At 48.6% G+C, this 24,382-nt stretch overlaps 2 protein-coding genes across 7 annotated transcripts in view; both read right to left on the bottom strand.

The window, feature by feature from the left end:
* LOC142573980 (uncharacterized) overlaps positions 1 to 481 on the bottom strand; it is an 8,919-nt gene extending 8,438 nt beyond the window's left edge. For all 3 annotated transcript variants that reach the window (XM_075683177.1, XM_075683179.1, XM_075683178.1), the window contains exons 1-2: positions 348 to 481; positions 164 to 221 (exon numbers count right to left, since the gene is read on the bottom strand). In XM_075683177.1, coding sequence (XP_075539292.1) covers positions 164 to 221; positions 348 to 395 — 106 coding nt within the window. In that variant the 5' untranslated portion in view covers positions 396 to 481. The remainder of the gene's footprint in view (positions 1 to 163; positions 222 to 347) is intronic.
* LOC142575821 (uncharacterized) overlaps positions 1 to 24,382 on the bottom strand; it is a 262,670-nt gene that overhangs the window by 164,939 nt on the left and 73,349 nt on the right. The gene's annotated exons all lie outside the window — the stretch shown is intronic.

Here is a 24,382-nt window from a genome sequence, read left to right as displayed (position 1 = left end):
CCTATAAGAGATACCTTACGGGTAGCCAACTGCTACGTCATTTTTCATGCTCTTTGGAATCGGCGTACTGGCTTTCCGTCCCCATAGTGCATGTCTTTAAAGAAATTACTTGCGACAAGCTACACCGCATAGTACAAATGCAAACGCCATAGAGCAGACTTACGCGCCCCAGTCCTGTGAAAGCCGTAAGAAAAGCGAACGATGCCGACAATGTTGGGCACCTGCGCCGAGACAAGGTCAACAACCTTTGTAGGAAGCCACATTTTCTGTCGTCAGATGCCTAAATGCTCAAAGGGTAAAAGTGCGCAAAATGGGACAGAAGAGTGTTTCGCAAGCTCAAATTTTACCATGTGGATTCCGATGAGGTAAATGGCTCCCTTCCTTGACGTGATCATGACTTCTTCTTGTTCTTCTTTCTACGTTCGTGCGAAGCGTTTGAAGCAATATCGATGTTGCTGCCGTTGTTGACGATGATGATTATGACATCTCTGAATTTCGCTGCGCGTGGGTGAATGTGAAAGCTGATAAGGAATCAGAATATATGAATCACCAGATAACATTATGGGCGGAAGGAAAACAAATAAAATAGAAGATCACTTTTGCAGTCGTGAAAGGCAAACTTTTTACTTTGATATTACCGTGTTGCTTTAGCCATTATAGCTCCACTATTCAGCCTTCGTGATGACTAGTGCACATAAAGATTTAAACAAGGTCGGGATAACGGAAGGATTCCATTCGAAAGCTATCCCTTCTGGAGCTTCACAAGTGGTGCAAGCCACTCATGCTATCCCGAGGATAGACTATAGTTGTCAGCGGTCGAAAATAAGGGAAGCGAACAAATCTAAGCTCACCAAACCTGCATTGCATTGGCTAAGAAGCAGAAACACACGGGTCAAGCGCTGTCTAACAAATGAGCGTTTACTAAAAACGCATGAAATAATAATTTATATGGTGATACAAAAGAAACAATAAAAATGAAAAATGAGCAATGTAGGTCGCAATTCCAAAAAAAAATTGGAGGACGCTTAAGCTTCGCCTTCAAGAGTGGAACGCGACAGCGTTCCCGTCGACCCGCCAAGGGGTGTAAGACAATGGGCTACGGCGCAGCGACTACGCACCCCGCATCGGACGCGGTGAGCGTCGAGCAACGCAGCGTTCGGCGCGACAACGAAATGTGCGCCTGAGCAAGCGACGCACGCCTGAGCCTTAGAAACAGCTCGTTTCTAAGGCAACACCGCGTTCAATAGAGGCACTTTTGTACCGCTTTGAAGCATCGAACTCGTGGCTCAGTAGAAATAAAGAAAAAAAAACTCGTGGCTCAGTGGTAACGTCTCCGTCTCACACTCCGGAGACCCTGGTTCGATTCCCACCCAGCCCAGCTTGCAAATTGTTTTTTATTCATGAAGTGCCTGCTGGGATTTATCGCTTACGGCCAACGCCGCCGACGCCGACGACACCGGCTTTTCTGCGACACGAGCTCCTTAACGCTGTCGCGTTAAAAAGGAAATTGATAGCCGAAGCTTCCTTAAGGGAATTTATTGCACGGCGAATCATCGTATACTGGCACCTTATTTGCACGTTTTCGAGGTAAACGTTCTTGCTCCTCTTCCGTTAGAGTATCGCTGCGTATCGCTGGCTGTTCGGGCGCATGAGGTTCGTGCTATTCGCGCGGTATACCTGCGCTTCTCCAGGTGATTTGGTGAGGTTGATCCAAGTCCAAAATCCAAGTCCCTCAAATTATTGTACGGTCGCGTGACACTCCTTAAACGAACCCTTACTATATGGATGACACAGATGGGCAATTGTCAAACTCCTAAGTCAGCTTATCCCTACCAGTTCCTCCTGATACTCGTCTGCTGCTGGACTTTTCAGGGGAGCACGACCTTCCCATAAAATAGTCGTATATAGGCTGGGTGTGTGCTACTTGATCCTTTCACACATGTTATACAAAGGGCATATCAGGAGCCCACGTGGAAGCGCATTTTGAAATAAAGAAATGAGTAAAAATAATGAGCCATTCTAACCGGTGAAGGTGGATGAGCAGCAGTGTTTGGTAGCACACGACAAAGAAGTGACACAGAACCTTGAAGAAAGGTACGAACACAATTAACTATTGTCTTGATCGGTGGTCATCGCGACGAAAGGTACGCGCACACATTTAGTTTTATACATTCGTGTCATAGATTCGTTATACACATTCGTTGTACACATTCGTGTTTTCGTTTCGGGGTATACTGAGGCAAAGAATCTGAGACCGAAATCTGAGACCGCACCGACTGGCAGCGGGCCTGTGCCTTCAGTGCCTTTGCAGGGGCAGGGGCAGTATGAGAACGCTGGCATGAAGAGCGGCATTGGAGCCAGCTGTGGAAGAAGACGACAACGAAGGCCAAGCGATATATTGAGCTTCCGAGATCGCCGATGCTTCTCGGCGATCGTACTATAGAAATGATCCTATGAAGCACACCATACCATACCATACCATATTGAGGTAAAGAATTTGAGACCGAAACCACCGCACCGACTGGCAGTGGACTAGTGCGATCAGCGTCTTCGCAAAGGGAAGGGCAGTACGGTAACCATGGCATGATGAGCGCCAACGAACCATCTGTGGAAGAAGACGACGACGAACGTGCGAACAGTGGCGCGAGCCATTGCTGCTGATGATGATAGTTTTGTTCGCACACTTGAAAATTTCACGGAACCTGAGCCATAAACAGCTTCACAGTAATTATTTTTTCTTGACTGATTGAGTGATATATCGTCTGACTGAATAATTAATTATTTTATTGATCTGTACGAGTGCACAAACACTGTTGAAAGGAGGGGGTGGGGCAGTAGTGGAGGAGGAGGAGGATGAAAAGGAAGGAAGGAAAGGTAGGGAGGTCCTAAGACGCACGTCCGGTTTGCTACCCTACACAGGGGAAGAGGTTTAAGGGAAGAAAAGAAAGGAGAACGAGAGAAGAAGGTACTATAGGTGTGAGTAGATGCAGATGTGCGTAACTTCACGCCTATAGTCGGTCACTGAGGCTAGTCGCTTTCATCAAACGTAGCAGTGCCCGCGTCGCTTTGTCTTATCTTAGTCTTAGTCTTGGTCTCTGAAAATGGTCTGTTATCTAATCGGTTTAACACCCTCTGAAGAAAGTCGCGTTCGTTGTCATAGAGATCACAAAAACACAAAACGTGTTCAATCGTCTTTTCACAGTTGCACGTGTCACATATCGGTGTGTCGGAAATTCCAATAAGGAATGAGTCGGCTTTCGTAAAAGCTACCCTGTTGTGGTCGCACCGCTGGCGCGAGTTGTTGGGAACTCGGCGCTGACGCCCGTTGTTGCACCTGGGTCGCAAGCCCCAAGGGTAGCGTTGGCCTGGCGGCCTGGGGTACAACTGGAAGCATCCGAAGGTCCCGGCAAAGCATGAGTCGACTGGTAACAACAAAACAACTTGTTTATTCTAACATCGCAAAGAGTTGGCGGTCAGGTTGACCGAAGTAGAGAGACAGGAGTGCACTTTACTCAACAGAAGAAATCGGAGCCCTTCTTTGGCGTCCGGGGCAGCTGCTTTTATACTCTCGCAGTTGAGGGCAAGAAGGAACCCCTCTATAGACCAGCACGTGACTGTGCCGCTCGGGCACAATGGGATAAGGTGACGCATACTGTCGTGTCGCCGCCGGTCGGGCACAATGGGGAGGAGAAGGTGACGCCTACTGTCGTGTCGCCGCCGGTCGGGCACAATGGGGAGGAGAAGGTGACGCACACTGTCGTGTCGCCGCCGGTCGGGCACAATGGGGAGGAGAAGGTGACGCACACTGTCGTGTCGCCGCCGGTCGGGCACAATGGGGAGGAGATGGTGGCTCACACTGTCGTGTCGCCTGTCAGACCCCCTCGCTTCACAGGGGTTGGGAGCTCCTCTCCCCGGCTGCCGCGCTTCGACAAGCGTGGGCACCAATATGCACATACACTCACACACGCACATGAAGACACGTGGCATCGGAACATGCCTGGACGCGCTTGGCGGGGAGGCGTAGCGGCGACGCCGAACGGGCCAAAATGTCTGCCGCTTTGTTGCAGCCGCGCCGGCTAAACCGCGCGTCGTAGGCGAAACGTAACAGACCGCCCCGCCGGGGGAAGGAGATCCCGATGGACAGGGGACTGCATCCGCTGTCCGGAGGGATGTCGCTCGATGATGCTCATAACCGAAGTCGGGTGTCCCTCGACGTTTCTTGAGCGCAGCGCACAGAGAAGGCCTCGTTCTCTCGTTCAGGTTCGCACAGGACACTGCAAAGTGACTTCGGGAGAGTTCACATTTTTGTTCTCGTTCCCGGCAAGCGTTAGAACTACGCTGAAACTCAACCGCTCAGTCAGCAAGCACGGCACAACCCTCACTAAGCCCTGCCAGGCTCTTTCCCCTTCTATACCGCTGCCTAGTTCCTTACAGTAGTCTAGCAGCACTTAGAACGCGTCCACAAATTGGAAAATTGCACTAGAAAGCATGTCATCACTTTGAAACACTAAACAAAAGCAATATGTTAAAAATCCTGCCTCAGGAAGAAAAACATCAGTAACAAACAATTTTGAGGCTGATTCCTACGTTAGGGGCTTCGACTTAAGCCATCGGCGTTACCGTTGAGACTCCCCTTTTTGTAACGCACCTCAAAGGAATATTGTTGCAAAGCGAGGCTCCAGCGCAGGAGGCGGCCATTTTTGGGAGAGATGGTCTGCAGCCATTGGAGAGGGCAGTGATCCGTCTCAATGATAAACCTCGAGCCGGCTAGATAGCATGACAATTTCTGAACGGCCCACACGAGACATGCACACTCTTTCTCGGTGGCGCTATACGCCTGCTCACGACTGGTCAGCTTACGACTAGCATACAGGACGGGGTGTTCTACTTCTCCATTTTCCCGTTGGCACAGTACAACGCCCATGCCTCGCTCACTAGCATCGCACTGAACAACGAACCCTTTTGTATAGTCTGGCGATCGTAGCACAGGCTGGCTTGTTAGGGCACTCTTTAGGGCGCTAAAAGCTCTTTCCTTTGTCTCGTCCCAGACGACTGTTTGAGGCTCTGTTTTTCTTAGAGCATCCGTCAGGGGAGCCGCGATATCAGAGTACCTGGGGATGTACCTCTGATAGTAGCCGGCGACACCTAAGAACGACCGAATATCGGTCTTCGTGCGCGGTTGCGGGAAGTCTCGCACAGCGGCCACCTTTATTTCAGAGGGGCGGCGACGACCCTGACCAATCACGTGACCGAGGTAGACAACCTCGGCCTGTGCTAACTGGCACTTAGGAGCCTTGACTGTCAAGCCCGCTTCGCGCAGGCGGGTTAATACTGCCCGCAAGTGTGCCATATGCTCAGACCAGGATGCGGAGAATATCGCTACGTCGTCTAGATACGGTAAAGCGAATTCTTGCTGTCCCCGCAACACTTTATCCATGAGGCTTGAAAAACAGTATGGCGCGTTCTTCGAACCAAAACTCAGCACTTTAGGACGGAATGTTCCCATTGGTGAAATGAACGCCGCATACCTACTAGCCTCTTCTGTAAGTGGAACCTGTCAATAACCCCTGACAAGATCTAGGGTGGAAATAAACTGAGCGCTACTAACTTTCTCAAGGCGCTCCTCGATGTTAGGGATCGGATAAATTTGATCCTTAGTGATGGAATTAAGCCTGCGGTAGTCGACGCAAGGACGAGGTTCCTTGCCCGGTACCTCAACTAAAATCAAAGGGGAGGTATAATCACTCTCACCTGCCTCAATAACACCGAGCTGTAGCATTTTCTTTACCTCAGCCTCCATAATATCGTTCTGGCGGGGTGACACCCGATACGCCTTGGATCGTACTGGCTCTGGGGAGGTAAGTTCTATGTCATGAGTAAGGACAGAAGTCCTACCAGGCCTCTCAGAGAACAGACCTTGAAACTCTTGTAAGAGCTGGTGTAGTTCGGCCTTCTGCTCAGGCGACAGCGGTGCTTTACTGATAAGGTCACTAATGACTTGACCGGTGTCTTCCCTGTTCGTCACTGAGCCTAGTCCCGGAAGTTCGACCGGAAGCTCTTCAGGAACGTTTACCATCATGCTCACTACTGCTTCCCTTTGTCTATAAGGTTTGAGCAGATTACAGTGGTAAACTTGCTGTGCTTTCCGCTTTCCTGGCAGACTCACCACGTAGTTAACGTCCGACAGTTTCTGAACAATTCGTGCTGGGCCCTCCCACTGCACGTCTAGTTTGTTGTTTAGCGATGTGCGCAATATCATGACCTCATCGCCCACCTCAAAACGACGGGCCCTGGCGGTCCGATCATAATAAACCTTGGCCCTCTGCTGGGCCTTTGCCATTGCTTCACCTGACAACTCCTGTGCCCTTCTTAAGCGTTCGAGGAGCTTAAGCACGTACTCCACCACGACTGGGTCGTCGCCCCTGCCTTCCCACGATTCTCGAAGCATGCGAAGCGGAGACCGAAGCGAGCGACCGTACACCAGCTCAGCTGGCGAAAACCCCGTAGCTGCATGCGGCGCGGTCCTTAATGCAAACATCACCCCAGGCAGACACAGCTCCCAGTCAGTTTGATGTTCAAAACACAAGGCTCTCAACACACGCTTCATGACGGAGTGGAGCTTCTCAACGGAATTCGACTGTGGGTGGTACACTGAGCTGTGTAGCAGCTTTACCCCACACCCTTCGAGAAAAGTTGTCGTCAAAGCGCTAGTAAACACTGTGCCCTGATCTGATTGGATTTCCGCAGGAAAACCAACTCGCGCAAATATGGACAGTAGTGCATTGACTATCTCAACTGAGCTGAGTTCTTTAAGCGGCACTGCTTCAGGGAACTTTGTCGCTGGGCAGATCACAGTCAAAATGTGTCTGTACCCCGTGGCTGTTACCGGCAGAGGTCCCACTGTATCAATAACGAGCCGTCTAAAAGGCTCCGTAATGATAGGTACCAATTTCAACGGCGCCCTCGATTTGTCCCCTGGTTTGCCCACCCGCTGACAGGTGTCACATGTCCTCACGAAATGGTCTGCGTCCCGAAAACACCCTGGCCAATAGTACTCTTGCAAGAGACGGTCCTTAGTTTTCTTAACTCCTAGGTGTCCGGACCACGAACCTCCATGCGACAAGCGCAACAGATCCTGACGGTAGCACTGAGGCACGATCAGCTGATCGAACTCCACTCCCCTGCGGTCTAGATACTTCCGGTACAGGACCCCACCTCTTTCCACAAAATGAGCATTTTTCTTGGCGATACCTTCCTTGACAATGCAGCGTATGTTTTCTAGGCTGCCATCCTTTTTTTGCTCGGCTATCAAAGCCGACCGGCTGACTTTTAGCAACCTATTAAGTCCGTCTGACGTAGGCGCGATGAGCAAATCTGCAGATAGCTCTTCTAATTTTTCCGTGTCGGGCATTTCCTCTCCAGTATCTGGTGCCTTCAACGCTACAGGCTCAATTTTATTCAGTTCGGGCGTGCTCTGAATATCAGCTTGCTGCGCCTCTGACCCTTTCTCATTGTTCGACAACGTCGGCCCCGCAACTACCGCCTTTGCGGCGAGCTCCCGAACCTTCGATCTGGTTAAGGCCTGAACGCTAGCCTCACTAAACAAAAGCCCCTTCTCGCGCAGGAGGTGATCGGACCTGTTCGAAAATAGGTACGGGTACTGGGGGGGCAGCATAGATGACACTGCGGCCTCCGTCTCAAGCGCTCCGAAAGGTTCTTCAATAAGCACTTTTGCTACCGGCAGACACACGCTATGAGCTTCCACGGCTTGCTTGATCCATGCGCACTCGCCCGTGAACATATGGGGTTCTACGTAAGAGGGGTGAACTACATCCATCGTAGCTGCGGAATCGCGAAGCACTCGGCACTCTTTCCCGTTCACGAGGAGGTCTCGCATGTAAGGCTCGAGAAGCTTCATGTTCTCGTCAGTGCTGCATAATGAAAAAAACACAACTTTTGGTGTTGTTTCCGGACACTGCGCCGAAAAGTGACCCGGCTTCTGGCACGTATAACAAACGCGCGCTTGCCTCATCTCGAACCGCTTTCTGCGTTCGGCTTCGGCTGCCGCCGTCTCCTTAGGTTCGGTCGCACTGCTTTCACTCGCATCCGCACTACGTTTGTTCCCCTTTGCTCTCATGGGCGTGAACCTCGGCCTCTCAAACTTCGAGCCAAATTCACCCTTTTGACCGTCCTTAGCTCCGCGAGCCCGACGCGTCACAAACTCCTCGGCTAGATCAGCGGCTTTAGCCACCGTACAAACGTCTGGCCTATCCAAGACCCAGTACCGCACGTTCTCCGGTAACCGACTATAAAACTGTTCTAGCCCGAAACACTGCAGAACTTTCTCGTGGTCACCAAACGCTTTCTCTTCTTTGAGCCATTCCTGCATGTTTGACATAAGCCTGTACGCAAACTCTGTGTATGACTCACTTCTGCCTTTCTCATTTTCCCGAAACTTCCGACGGAACGCCTCCGCTGACAGCCTGTACTTTTTTAGCAGACTCGATTTCACTTTGTCGAAATCCTCTGCCTCCTCTCTATCCAAGCGAGCGACTACGTCGGCCGCCTCGCCGGGTAACAAAGTGAGCAAGCGCTGTGGCCACGTTTCCCGAGAGAACCCCTGCTTCTCGCACGTTCGCTCAAAGTTAACCAGGAACAAACCAATGTCCTCTCCAAGCTTAAACGGCCGCATCAGGTCAGTCATTTTGAACAATACTCGTTCTCCTGCACCGTGTGCCTGACTTCCATTACGAGCGCGTTCCATCTCTACCTCGAGACGCTTCATTTCCAAAGCGTGTTCGCGCTCTTCTTTTTCTTTCTGCTCTTTAAGTTCGCGCTCCTGTCTCTCTTTTTGCTCTCTAAGTTCGCGCTCCTGTCTCTCTTTTCGCTCTTTAAGTTCGCGCTCATGTCTTTTCGACCTCTCCTCAATAGTCTCAAGGCATTCCGACAGCTCGTTATCCTCAGCCTCTAACTCAAGAATAGCCTTTAGCAGTTCTGGTTTTCTGAGTTTGTCTGAGACATCCAGACCCAACTCTCTTGCAAGCTCCAGCAATTTCGGTTTGCGCAACGACTTCAAATCCATGGCTGCTCTGAATGCTGCTTTCTCTACTGCCTATTATTGTCTTGCCGCAAACTAACCCGGCAGCAACGACAACCACAATTACCAGCTCTGTTTCTGACACTAACAAAAGCCTGGCAAAGCTCAGAAGAAGAAAGTCCCGCACTCACCAAACCTCGCAGCCAAGAATTCAGCGCAGTCGTTCCGCTGCAGGCAACCAGTCATCACACAGGGCTCGTTGCACTGCTCCCGGATCGTCGTTGAGCTGCTCAGCATACAGTCAACTGCATCTCTTCGCTGCTGGCCTCCGTTGTCGCGATCTCACCGCTGGCAGACAGTTGTTGTGGTCGCACCGCTGGCGCGAGTTGTTGGGAACTCGGCGCTGACGCCCGTTGTTGCACCTGGGTCGCAAGCCCCAAGGGTAGCGTTGGCCTGGCTGCCTGGGGTACAACTGGAAGCATCCGAAGGTCCCGGCAAAGCATGAGTCGACTGGTAACAACAAAACAACTTGTTTATTCTAACATCGCAGAGTTGGCGGTCAGGTTGACCGAAGTAGAGAGACGGGAGTGCACTTTACTCAACAGAAGAAATCGGAGCCCTTCTTTGGCGTCCGGGGCAGCTGCTTTTATACTCTCGCAGTTGAGGGCAAGAAGGAACCCCTCTATAGACCAGCACGTGACTGTGCCGCTCGGGCACAATGGGATAAGGTGACGCATACTGTCGTGTCGCCGCCGGTCGGGCACAATGGGGAGGAGAAGGTGACGCATACTGTCGTGTCGCCGCCGGTCGGGCACAATGGGGAGGAGAAGGTGACGCACACTGTCGTGTCGCCGCCGGTCGGGCACAATGGGGAGGAGAAGGTGACGCACACTGTCGTGTCGCCGCCGGTCGGGCACAATGGGGAGGAGAAGGTGGCTCACACTGTCGTGTCGCCTGTCAGACCCCCTCGCTTCACAAGGGTTGGGAGCTCCTCTCCCCGGCTGCCGCGCTTCGACAAGCGTGGGCACCAATATGCACATACACTCACACACGCACATGAAGACACGTGGCATCGGAACATGCCTGGACGCGCTTGGCGGGGAGGCGTAGCGGCGACGCCGAACGGGCCAAAATGTCTGTCGCTTTGTTGCAGCCGCGCCGGCTAAACCGCGCGTCGTAGGCGAAACGTAACAACCCCTAACCAGAGGCGGCACAGTAAAGTTGCATCACGGTGGGAAAATTTCGATGCAATCTGCAGCTTCAATGTAGGATCCAACCGGTGGAGACGGCAGTTGTAGAAAATCGGAACGTTCCATAATGTTTCAGTCTTGGTTTGAGCAAGTCTGTCCTTGATAAAGGTATAGAAAGCGTCAGGGTTTCTTTATCGGCCGACCGGGCGGCATCGTCAGCAAGGTCATTTCCGTCGATGCCATAGTGCCCCGGAAGCCATTGGAAGATGATGTCATGTCCGTTTATGAGGGCTTGATGGAGGACCTCTCTGATCTCAAACGCCAGTTGGTCATGGGTCTTGTGTCGTAAGGCTGAATGCAGACTCTGAAGGGCGGCCTTGGAATCGCAAATAACGACCCACTTTCGAGGTTTGGCTTGTGCGATGTAATAAACAGAGGCACGTAAAGCGGCAAGTTATGTTGCCTTAGAGGTCGTTATATGGGATACTTTGAAAGTAATTGTAATTTGTAAGGCCTGGATGATAACAGCGCCTGTGAAGCTGGTGGCTGAGGCAGATCCATCGGTGTAGATGTGCGTTCTTTGTTCATGTTCCTGGTTCAGTAACGACAGTGTGAACTGACGTAGGGGCACTGTTGAATGACGGGTCTTCTTCGTTATTCCCGGAATCTTGAGGCGTACTACTTGTTGTGGAATGCTCCGAATAAGCTAAGAGGTCACGCGAGGTTCTTCAGCGTGTCTACGGAGCACGACACGCGACAGTCTCACTGGTACCGCCGCGACAGCGAATCGTGCGGGCCTCCTCGCCGTCAGCTGCACAACACCGAAGCTGTGGAGCCACAGCAGTGGTTGGCCCAGTTGTTTCAGTTCTCCTGTGCCGCTGTGAAGCCTACTTGACAACGGTTACATTTCAGAGACGCATCAATCTAGCCCTTGGGCCCACCTCCTAATTATATTCTGAATTAAAAAAGCTTACGGCTTACGAGGTGCGGTACTACATTCTGCTCAAATGCAGATGCCTGAGTTCTCCCTCTCAAGGACGCTGCCGCATAGCGGCTCTAATTTGTTTTTCCTGGGCAACACTTGTAAGTCTTGAGAGGAAGGCGAAATCATACATTTTCTTCTGCTATAGTAGGTTCTTTTCTGTAAGAGCGCCTAGAAACTTCGCTTCACACGTACCGTCATTTTCATGTGGGTAAGTCTAAAAAAAGTTTTCAGGTATCCTTAATTCTCGGGTATCCTTAGCGAAGGCAAATTCCTTGCAAAGCCTACTGCAATTCACCTTAATCCACCTTAGTCAGCTATATTCCACTCTAATCCACTCTAGTCTACCTTAATCCTCCTTCCTCCAGCTTAATCAACCGGAATACACTTAAATCCAGGCTAGTCCACCTTAATCGTACTTAATACGTCTTCATCCACATTAATTGACCGTAATCTACCTTAATCCACCTTAATCCATCCTAACACTCACTCAGCAAATCACTAATTAATCAGTTATTAACGTCGGTAATCAATAATCATCCCACATACACGGCTGTACAAGCTTTCGTTCGCTTCTGGCCTTCTTTGGGTCACGTGATAGTTTCTGTACCTGACAACGCGAACTTTAAATACAGAGATCTAAAGCTTTCAACTTAAAAAGTAAGGGGGTTTTAGATGCCAAAACCCCAATAAGATTATGAGGCACGTTGTCGTGCTATTTGCCAACACTACGTTATTGCTTCCGTTTATGTTGTTTTTCTTATTATTATTATTATTATTATTATTATTATTATTATTATTATTATTATTATTATTATTATTATTATTATTATTATTATTATTATTATTATTATTATTATTATTAGTCAGTGCGCTTGCTCTGAAAGTGGGTGAGCTGTCGACGTTTGGGGAGTCCTGCGCTAGAATTTCAGATGCTGTTGAGGAAATGCAGAGATATGTTGATTTTCTCTCCGCTAAATATGACTCCGTAACATCCTTCGTTGAATCCGCCAAATGGTAAATAACATAGCTTCGTGCCCAGGTTGTCTCTCTGTCGTCGACGGTGACTACCCAGGCGGAGCAACTTGACAGAGCAAACGCAAGGTTGAATGACTTAGAACAATACAGTCGCAGATGCAATTTTGAAATTCACGGCCTTCCAACTAAATCTAATGAAGATTTGACTTCCTTCATTTCGGAACTTGCTGTGAAATTGAAGATATCCGATTTCAAAGCAGCTGACGTTGCTGTCGTACACCGTTTGCGCAGTCGAGGCGTCACCCCGCCCGCTATTCTTGTCCACTTGCAGAGCTTTGCTGCGAAGCAGAAATGGTTCAGGGCACGCAGAGCTCTGTTTGGTCTAACGCAGTTGGGAGTGCTTCCACGCCTGCATTTGAATGATAATTTAACTCGTGAGAACCGAGAGCCATTTAGGGTGGCATGGTTAAAGAGCAAGGAAAAAAATATATAAATTTTGCTGGACAAAAAACGGCAGAATTTTTGCAAAGAAATCAGAAGGGGCGTCGCTTCTCAGAATAGATAGCAAATCCGTTCTTGATAAAATTGTTTGAATATGAACAGGTTGCGGCTTTCTTGTCACTGCTAACTTTTCCGCAGCTCAGCAATTTTATGTGAGCCACAAGGAAATGCTTTGCGCATAAGCCATGTCAATATACGTAGCACTAAGAAACATTGGGGCCAGTTCGTTGCTGCAACCTCAAGTGTCCGCTCTTTGTTTGATGTTTTCGTCGTGACAGAAATAAACATCTCATTGGAATGTACTGCGCAATATACTCTGCCAGACTATCAAATGTTTACATACACACATCCTGCAGGAAAAGGGGGAGGCATCGCTGTTTTTTTTTGTTAAGAATAAGAGGTAAGTTTCGGAATTTACTGCTTCCTTCGTTCACGCTGAAGCGGTAGCACTTCGCCTGAGCACTCCTGGGCTACAAGTTGCCATTTTTGCAGTTGATCGTCCTCCGCGCTTCAACACACGGTTGTTCCTGTCTGAGCTAGATACTGCGTTATCGTTCCTTTCTCTAGATGAACATGTGTGCCTCACAGGTGATATAAATATAGACACACTCTGTCCTATGGAGGCACCTGTCAGTGATTACCTTGATTTCAAAATGGGGCCTAGAAATAACAATCCATTCTGCCACACGCGAAGAATTTTTGGCTGATAGCCTTACGGTTTCATGTATCACGACCACATAAATGTTCGGTCATGTAATCCAGTTATTAATTCCATAGTAGTTCAAACAAAACTAGCTGATCACTACTTCGTTTTTCTAACACAGTCATCTGTCACCATTGCTTCTATAGCGCCTTCAAGAAAGAAATTTCAATGACTGATCCAAGGTTATTTGATGAACTAGTCCAACAATATGATTGGCACAGTTTTCTATCAACCGTGCCCGCGTCTGAAATTTATGAAAAATTCGTTGCTCTTTTCGATGACTTTAGGAGGGAATCCATTCGAATTATAACAGTTAAACAGCGCAGCGCTAATGATGGTTGGATGTCAGCAGAAATCCTTGCTGCTATGAAAGAAAAAGATATGCTTTGGAGTCTGTGTCGCCGAACCCCTAACTGCAACACACTTCTTTTAAATTTCAAACTTTGCAGAAACAAGGTAATGCTGCTATTCGCCTCGCTAAATGCAATCACTTTCGCAACAAGTTTAGGAATGCCCGGTTTGACAGCCGTAAAGCCTGGTCCCTAATAAATGACCTCAGAGGTGTTGGTAAAAAACTACGTAACGATAACTACTTTCTTTTCCACTTTTCATGTGATGGCCAGAGTATAGCAAATGATTTTAATGATTTCTTTTCCCGAATATCGGGTTTTCCCAGACAACATACGGATACATGTACACTAAAAACAAGTAACCTGCAATCGGCTTATCTGACTGATTGCGACTGACTGATTTTCTGACTGATTGCGACTTAAAAGAAATTATCTTTAGTCTCAAACTGAACAAGTCCGTAGGTACCGATGGCATCTCCGTCATCTCCCCTTCTCTCTCTCTCTCTCCGTCATCGAGCTTCGAAGAAACTGCAGCTACATCAAGAACGTTTTGATAGCCATAATTATTCATATCTTGTCATGTGGCGCTATTCCAATCAGACTGAAAACGGCAATCATTATATCACTCTATAAAAAAGGATCTCGAGGCAAAGTTGAAAACTACCGCCCTATATCAGTTTTACCTTGCATAACACAAATTTTAGAGAAACATATGCTGCTCACTATGAATAGCTTCCTTGATTCTAACAACATGTTATCACCGCAGCAGTACGGCTTTAGAAAAGACAAAGGCACTCAGGCACTTTTGGGTAATTTTTTGGATTTCCTGAGTTTCTGTTTCGAAACTAACCAGGTAGCGTGCGCATTGTTTCTTGATGTAAGCAAGGCATTTGACAGTGTCTGCCATGAGTTTTTAACAAAGCTTTCGATGATGGGATTCCGTGGTTTGTTTCTGTCACTTCTCGATAATTTTCTCCGGGACCGGTTTCAGTACGTCTCAGTTCGAAACTTTCACAGCAGCCTTTCGCCAATCAAAGCCGGTGCTTCACAAGGTTCAGTATTAAGCCCTCTTCACCTTTACGTTAATGATCTCTCTAACGCAGTCTCCATTAATATATTTCAGCATGCAGATGACGCAGTGTTAGTTTCTCGTACAAATCAATATTGTGATGCAGCTTCTAATTTACAAGAAGCAGCAACGAAGGCAAGGACTGGTTCTCCACAAATTTAATCGACATTAACGTATTAAAGACTCAACTTGTCTGCTTTTGAAGTCCTTTAAAGAGAGTAAACTTGACTAGGGAACTAGTATTCCATAATTCACATGTCAATCCATGTTTTTGCGATCCTATCGACTACACATCATCCGTAAAATATGTCGGTTTGCGTTTTGACAGCCATCTGTCATGGAATTCGCATGTTTCTTATGTCTGTCAGATAATTCGCTGAGTGCTTTGCTTACTCTGTAAAATCCGTCACCTCATGTGCCGATATCAGTCAGGAAAAGCACCGCGCATGCGTTATGCTACAGTGTTGTCCGACACGGAATTACTGCCTACGGACATTGCGCTCTTCGTGGCAAAAAAGAATTAACTCACTAATGCGCTCCCATTTAAAAGTTATAGGATATGACTTTTAAGGTTTAATTTATAGGGCAACAGCGACATTTTTAAGGTATTATCAATGCGAAATTTTTCTTCGGTTTTACTGCATACAATAGCCCTGAGACATTTCTGGGACAATCGCTTTAATATATATAGTACGTTATGTAACTCCCCGTAGCCTAAGACCAAAATGGCGTTATCAAATACCTCGTTGTGCAACAAAATACCGCAAAGGAATGCGTGAATACTATATTCCCGTGTTGTTTAATTATTTACCTTGTAACTTGCTGCAGTCCACGTCAAAATACAAACTCAAGAAAGCACTAAAACGTGCGGGCTTTAGCGGTTATAATATATAAAAAAAAGACCTCACTTACCTCCGCCTGTGTTATGCTTAAAAAGTGGCTTTGGTCAAAAATATAACGAGGCCGTTTGTTTCCGCAAAGGTTTCATGGAGCTTTTCCGTTTTTTTTTAACTCATTCTGTTTATAATAATGTACTCATTTTTATTGTGCAATGCAAACTAACCGTGTGTGAACGATGATAATTGTGCGCGCCAGATGCGCTTCTCGAACGTGTATGTGTGCATATACGTACAAGTATTATAAATGCGTATAATGTGTGTATCAATGTATTTATATACATTTATCACTTTCCTTTATTTCTTTATTTCTTTTTTTTGTCTCTTTTCTTCCGTTGATATTGTAACAGTTTGTATGCTGCCTGTCACGCTCTGCCACTCAAGCCCAATGTGGCTTATGTATTAGGTTTTATAGAAATAATAAAGGAGTTTATTATTATTATTATTATTATTATTATTATTATTATTATTATTATTATTATTATTATTATTATTATTATTATTATTATTATTATTATTATGCCATCTGGTTCATATCCAAGGTAAGTAATTAGCCAAGACTCGGTTGGGTAAGTCCTAACTAATATGGAAGTTTACTTTCACTTGGGCTATTACGAGAACAGATAAATTTAGTCGGATGGATATAACATAATGAATGTTGTCCTCTGGTTTTATTTTTCTCCTTAATTTTTAATGCTACCAATGCTACCCAACTTCGGCGTTGTTACAGGTACATTTATCTCATTCTCTCTTTCGCCGATCTTTGTATGTAATGTTTTTCTTATCCTTGCCGTCTCCTTAAACCTTGCACTTATGAATTCTGTGTATGTATTCCTCTTCAATGACTCTCTTTCAAACAAACTTAATAATAATATTTGTGGTTTTACGTGCCACAACCACTTTCTGATTATGAGGCACGCCGTAGTGGAGGACTCCGGAAATTTTGACCACCTGGGGTTCTTTAACGTGCACCTAAATCTAAGCACACGGGTGTTTTCGCATTTCGCCCCCATCGAAATGCGGCCGCCGTGGCCGGGATTCGATCCCGCGACCTCGTGCTCAGCAGCCCAACACCATAGCCACTGAGCAACCACGGCGGGTCAAACAAACTTGAGGCTCTAGACATGTGCCACTGTGTAGTGCCATAACATAGTTTGCTAATAGCACAAAGTCACCAATCATTTCCAAGAAATGGGTGAGCCACCAATTTTTCTTCTTTCTTTTTCCTTTGAAATGTGACAGTCGCTATTAAAACCGCTTCAGCGACTTCCTAATATATAGAATTTTACGTCTTGCACCTATTTGGCTACAAGATGAGAGGAATGTTTATTCTTAGCCCTACTGGTTGAAGTTCAAATGATCTTCTTCGCTCTCATCACATGGCCATAAATTCCCCTTCCACGCAGTAATCGTTTCTCCGCGCAATTTTAGCTCTGTCTCTTAATCAGGCCTCCTGCGAGCATTCCGCACGTTTATTCCGCACGTTCTGTCTTGGCCTCTAACAGATCAACCGCCAACCTGGGTGACTAGGTAGTACATGGTCTAATGGGTAAAGCATCGGGCTGCTGTACTGAGGGAACAAAGTTTGAAGCCAACCGTCGGACCAACTTGGTTCGCTGGGTATGTGTCACTGGATGTGCGCCGCTCTTCAATGAACTTGTTCAACAGCAACTCGGGTAACTAACGATGTACACCGGGGTATTTGCCGCTCTTCAATGAGCCTCTGACGCGAACTTGGGTCACCGGATATGTGCCACTATTCAATGAGAAAAAAAAACATTTAAATTTTTTTTCGGTGTTGGGTCGAATCAGGTCCGCGACATATATATATTGAGGCAATTTCGTCTGAATATATATCCACACAGGCACCACGCGCAAACTTTGCGGTGGCGCCACTAGATGACGCAGCGTGTTCAGCGGTGCGCACAGCACTGTGAATACTTCCTCCTCTCCCCTAATTTTTTTATTATTTATGCTTGCTTTTCTGTGTTTATGTTTGTTTTTTATTTTATTTTTATATGTCTAATTTTTTTTCATGGCTACGGGGGCAATTGACATGCCTGCCCGTTGTAAAGGTTTTAGCCGCACTAGGTGATCATTATTATTATCATCATCAAGTGCGAGAGAGGAACCCGGCTGCATACATGCCTTATGGACGACGCGTTTCGGTGGCAAGACGCTGCGTGGCTGCATTGCCTCGATGCGAATTGCATTAATGTTATTAAAGTGGAAATTATTCGTGAGATGGGTTACACCGTAATTTTTTTCTCTTTATATACTGTATGCCTCTTCTCCATCTCTAGGGTAACAAAGCGGACGTCTCTATGGTTAACTTCACTAATCGTACCATTCTTCGTTTCTCTTCCACGCAACAAGCGCAGTCGCTCACCGATCTTCTGCCGCCGTTCATTAGCCGCTTCTGAGGAACTTATCGCTAGGGGTCACTGGTATCGTGAGTATCGTGGTATCGTACTAATTCTTTTCTTTTTATCCGGCCAGCTGGAAACAGTTCGGTGGCTACCTGATCGAAAAGGGAAGACCACCATCACCGTCGTCGTCATCATCATCATCACGCCGGCTGATGAAGAGGAAGAAGAAGGGTGAGCCATGAACGAACGGCCTGAAAGCGGTGGGTACCGGAAATCTAATTTATTGTGCATATTAATAACATAATTCCTCTCAATCCCTCTATCACGCCAGGCACAACTCTCTAGAGGACACTATATGGCAGTGTTACATGAATATCATTGAGATGAATATCGTAAATAAACGATCCACAAGACAGTGTACCACCTCTAAACACATAACATAGCTCCGCTTATATTTTGTCCTGACAGCTGTTTCTTCACGCTGTATCATAGACACCAACCACTTTGCTTACTTTTCGCCTATATATTGTTGGTCACTGTGAAGTGTGGTGAGAAGACTGAGTTTGCACATCGCTTCCTCTAAAGCTCCTTGCTGTGGACAATATTTGTGGACATGTAACTGGCACGGTTTAATACGAAACCCTTCCGATCGGGTCATCCGAAACCTGTGCCCTAAGAACCCCTTTACTGAGTGTGTGTTTTTTTTTTTTTCTTATCGGCTAACCTCCGCCTCGCCAAGGCGGCTGATCCTCTTCGCTTGACATGTGCATGGCAGTGCCCATGGTTATGAAGTAAACATCTTATATGAAACCAATATAGCCGCTGTCGTTGGCTGATGTGCTCCGTTCATTTGTTCTACACATCCTATATATAATGCCTTTAATCTGATGCGCAAGCTGAGTCATTCACCTTGAACTGGCAAGACTGTCTCGAAACACGCTATCGAAACGCTCGTTCTGCTGGGTGGTTGTGGCACTCGCCGCAGCCGCCTCATAAGATCCGCCTCGAAGCGAACACCAAAACAAGCTTCAGTCAGCGAGCGTCCACTTAAATTAGCGTTCGCGCGCCTTCCATCAAGGGATGAAAAAGGGATCTATAGACATCTCGGGATTGTTTTGCTCTCAACTCGGAGTAAACGCCTGGAGAGAGCGCTCACTGCCACTTGTACGAATTAAGGGCTGGCTTTTGATGTCCTTCGTAAGATGGCGCCAGTACGAATTATGTTCTGCGTTCTTCAATATATGGTTCTGCTCACGACACATTTGCGTCCATCGGGCTCAAAGTGGCGGTCCGTGCTCTTTTCTATCATGCTTTCAGGTTCAAGTCGCAGCAGCAGCGATGCAGCCAAGGCGAGGTGGTCTCCACCATCGCCGAATCGCAGCGACGGCATTCGACGCGTGGGATACCTGCTGCCGCTCTACCTTTCTCCGATTCTCATCGAAGGCTCTAAGGTATAGGCTCGAGTGACCTTCCATGTTATCCTGCCGGCACGGCAGGATCCACCGTAACACAACAGGATCCGACGACAATACCGACCATGCTTCCCGCGAGGAGATATAGCACAACGGATACCTACTATCGTAGACCTATTCCAAGATGGCGCTTGACGTATTCAGTTATGGTGATGGTGATTTCTGACGACACTTTGCGACGTTGTAGTCAATCATAATGTGCGGTAAATCTTTTTATCTTGCATTTGCCCTCAATCTTCGAAAGAAAAAAATCGCAAGAGTACCTCTGTGATGGTATTTTTACTTCTGAGCGCATAAGTGGAATACGTTTATCATCGCAACAAGTCTGCTACTGTCCATCCGTTTGGTGAGGTGCCCTTGTGTCTTTATTTTCCTGTTTTTTTTTCCTGCGTTTAGCTGAGGTTTTTTAGCTTCTTGCACTCCTGTAGTGTTAGCTTAACTTCAGCTGGGCGCGGGCGCCACGTGGTTTTCACCGCGATGATGGCCCCTTCGCGGCTTCGTCTCACCTTCTTTGGTCGTGTTGCAAAAGGCGCGACCAATGTCGACATGTGCAAAGCGCTTGTGCAGCGCTTTTCGTTGTCCGTCTTGGATTGAGTGCAGGATTTTGGTGCGGGTCGTTTTGAATTTACCTTGAAGAATAAGGCCGCGGTTGATCGCTTTTCAGCTGATCCCGCTTTTTAGCTTCGTGATATCGAGGTCCGGTTCGAGTATCGAGGTGTTCGTTTAAAGATGATCGGGGTTTGGCTACCCCGCGGACCTTTCAGACCAGGCTCATGTCACTGAGCTAGAGGTCTTTGAAAGGGTCCAAGTGATCTCCGAAGAGTGCGTGCCGGGGTTCTCTGCCATTGGTACAGGGAACCGGCGCATTAGGATGGAGATGGTGCGGCCCGTTCCAAACTTTCTTCGAGTACTAGAGCATGTCGTCCAGTGCGAGTACGAGTGAGTCGTTCTGTTGTGCCGTAGGTGTAACCTGGCAGGTCACCACGCGGCCTTGTACGACACGCCGAAGTGCACGCACTGCGAGCAGTTCGGCCTCGCGGCCTGCGACGCGGCGTGCGCACGATGTGGTGGAGACCACGCGGTCTCTGCGTGCAGTGTCCGCACCTACTCGTCAGTAACCGGGAGGCCGGACCAGCAGGAATCTACAGTAGCGGACGCGGTTGCTTCGCCGGTAGATAGCACGGCAGCTGCCTCGAAGGACGACAACTGCTGGGCTTCTTTGAGCGTGGTCGAGGGCGGCGATGATGCCGTGGATTCCGCCGTGAACACTCTACCGTCTGTCTCACAGTAGCTTGCGAGGGGGGTTTGAGCGAAGGGGTTAACGCGAAGGTCACTGCCGCCTCCCAAAGTCCCTCGATAATTATCAAGGGGCTTTACCGCCTCCGTGATTGTTGCGCCGCCCGCTGCGACGGCCGTGGCCCCTGGCGGGCCGGAGCCGCTGACTGACGCGGCCGACGGTGTTCGTCGGTCGAGCGAGAAGCGTAAACACAGCGCAGTAAGTGCGCTGGCTCTGCTGCCGAGGACGCGGCCACGCAGCGTGCGTCGGGCTCGGACGACGGTGGCTCTCATGACTCGAAAAGCCTGGCGCTCCTGAATCCAAGAGCACTGCCGTGAACCATACAGATTCCAACTCTGGTACTGACATCCCTTCGAACATGGAGGATTTTACTCCTTGTGTGCATTGTAAAGGGGTTCGATGCGACTGCTCGGAACTGTCAGACAGATACTATGATTCTACTAATGAGGGGTCTCCGATTTCGGAAACTCGCTCATAAGTAGTTCTAGCTTATGTATCTTATGCGGTTAGTATTACTCAATACTAGCCTGCGCTTTATTTTTCTCTAGCTTTTTCTTGCTTCCTTTGCTTTAATTAACTTTCCGCTAAATTTTCTCTCCCCCAACATGGCTCCTTCACTTTCTATAGCTTCTTCGAATTTTCGAGGTTTGTCCGGAGCTTCCAAACAGTTAGAGGTTGTCAACTTGGCTAAATCCAAAAAAGGTAGATATTCTCCCACTCCAAGAAACTTATTTCCATAGGTCAGGCCAGATCATCCACTTTGACAGGATTTTTCGCACCAGGTCTTTCTGGAGTTATGGCGAGTCAGGCAGCCGGGGTACCGCCATCGTTTTGATCCCGAATTTCGATGGCCTTGTTCTTCGTCATGCCAGCGCCGGATGCCGACGGCCGTATCTTGTCGGTGCATCTTGATTGTGGCATTCAAATTGTTAGTGTTTATGCTCTAAACCAGTCTAGAGATCAGATAGAGTTTTTCGCTGCATTAGAACCTTACTTGGTAGGTCCCTCTCGGCTAATTCTTGTAGGCGACTTCAACTGTGTGTTAGAACAGGTTGATCGCGTCTCCCGTAGAGGGACTCCATCAGCTAGAGATATCCGTGGTACTGCTGTATTGCGAGAGTTCGTCGATGGGCGTGGACTGGTCGATGCTTGGCATGTGCTTCACCCTGGACAGACAGGAATGACTTGGACAGGGAGGGGCCTGCCGAGCCGCATCGATCGTTTTTACATCTCGTCGTCACTAGCTTCCAGTATTGTTTGGATCGCGACACTGGAGCGATCGGATGGGAACTCGGCGCTGACGCCCGTGGTTGTACCTGGGTCGCAAGCCCCAAGGGTAGCGTTGGCCTGGCGGCCTGGGGTACAACTGCAAGCATCCGAAGGTCCCGGCAAAGCATGAGTCGACAGGTAACAACGAAACAACTTGTTTATTTTAACATCGCAAAGAGTTGGCGGTCAGGTTTGACCGAAGGAGAGAGACGGGAGAGCACTTCACTCAACTGAAGAAATCGGAGCCCTCCTCTGGCGTCCGGGGGCAGCTGTTTTTATACTCTCGCAGTTGAGGGCAAGAAGGAACCCCTCAAAAGACGAGCACGTGAATGTACAATGGGCTAATGGTGACGCACACTGTCGTAGCGACGCCGTAGCACCATGTCGTGGCGCTGCGCACGATCTCGTAGCACCTGGTCGTGGCGCTGCGCAGCACACTGTCGTGGCGCTGCGCAGCACACTGTCGTGGCGCTGCCGGTCGGACACAATGACTGTAACGAGAAGATGGTCCCTGCTTTGGCATCGCCTGTTTCGGGCACAATGACTGGAACGAGATCCCTGCTTTGGCATCGCCTGTTTCGGGCCCAATAACTGGAAGGAGATCCCTGCTTTGGCCTCGCCTGTTTCGGGCACAATGACTGGAACGAAATCCCTAGGCGGTCGCATCGCCGCAGACGCGCCTGGAAACACCTGGCGATGAGTGTTGCGGTGACGACGATCGGGCCAAAATGTCCGCCGCCCCGCCGCCGTCGCGCCGGCAAAACCACGTGTCGCAGGCGAAACGCAACAGACCGCCCCGCCGGGGAAAGGAGATCCCGATGGACAGGGGACTGCATCCGCTGTCCGGAGGGATGTCGCTCGATGATGCTCATAACCGAAGTCGGGCGTCCCTTGACGTTTCTTGAGCGCAGCGCACAGAGAAGGCCTCGTTCTCTCGTTCAGGTTCGCACGGGACACTGCAAAGTGACTTCGGGAGAGTTCACATTTTTGTTCTCGTTCCCGGCAAGCGTTAGAACTACGCTGAAAACTCAACCGCTCAGTCAGCAAGCACGGCACAACCCTCACTAAGCCCTGCCAGGCTCTTTCCCCTTTTTATACCACTGCCTAGTTCCTTACAGTAGTCTAGCATCACTCAGAACGCGTCCACAAATTGAAAAATTGCACTAGAAAGCATATCATCACTTTGAAACACTAAACAAAAGCAATATGTTAAAAAAAATCCTGCCTCAGGAAGAAAAACATCAGTAACAAACAATTTTGAGGCTGATTCCTACGTTAGGGGCTTCGACTTAAGCCATCGGCGTTACCGTTGAGACTCCCCTTTTTGTAACGCACCTCAAAGGAATATTGTTGTAAAGCGAGGCTCCAGCGCAGGAGGCGGCCATTTTTGGGAGAGATGGTCTGCAGCCATTGGAGAGGGCAGTGATCTGTCTCAATGATAAACCTCGAGCCGGCTAGATAGCATGACAATTTCTGAACGGCCCACACGAGACATGCACACTCTTTCTCGGTGGCGCTATACGCCTGCTCACGACTGGTCAGCTTACGACTAGCATACAGGACGGGGTGTTCTACTTCTCCATTTTCCCGTTGGCACAGTACAACGCCCATGCCTCGCTCACTAGCATCGCACTGAACAATGAACCCTTTTGTATAGTCTGGCGATCGTAGCACAGGCTGGCTTGTTAGGGCACTCTTTAGGGCGCTAAAAGCTCTTTCCTTTGTCTCGTCCCAGACGACTGTTTGAGGCTCTGTCTTTCTTAGAGCATCCGTCAGGGGAGCCGCGATATCAGAGTACCTAGGGATGTACCTCTGATAGTAGCCGGCGACACCTAAGAACGACCGAATATCGGTCTTTGTGCGCGGTTGCGGAAAGTCTCGCACAGCGGCCACTTTTATTTCAGAGGGGCGGCGACGACCCTGACCAATCACGTGACCGAGGTAGACAACCTCGGCCTGTGCTAACTGGCACTTAGGAGCCTTTACTGTCAAGCCTGCTTCGCGCAGGCGGGTTAGCACTGCCCGCAAGTGTGTCATATGCTCAGACCAGGATGCGGAGAATATCGCTACGTCGTCTAGATACGGTAAAGCGAATTCTTGCTGTCCCCGCAACACTTTATCCATGAGACTTGAAAAACAGTATGGCGCGTTCTTCAAACCAAAACTCAACACTTTAGGACGGAATGTTCCCATTGGTGAAATGAACGCCGCATACCTACTAGCCTCTTCTGTAAGTGGAACCTGCCAATAACCCCTGACAAGATCTAGG

This window comes from Dermacentor variabilis, chromosome 3 (assembly GCF_050947875.1).
Source record: "Dermacentor variabilis isolate Ectoservices chromosome 3, ASM5094787v1, whole genome shotgun sequence".
Taxonomy (NCBI): Eukaryota; Metazoa; Arthropoda; class Arachnida; order Ixodida; family Ixodidae; genus Dermacentor; species Dermacentor variabilis.
This window is presented reverse-complemented; position numbering and strand designations above follow the sequence as displayed.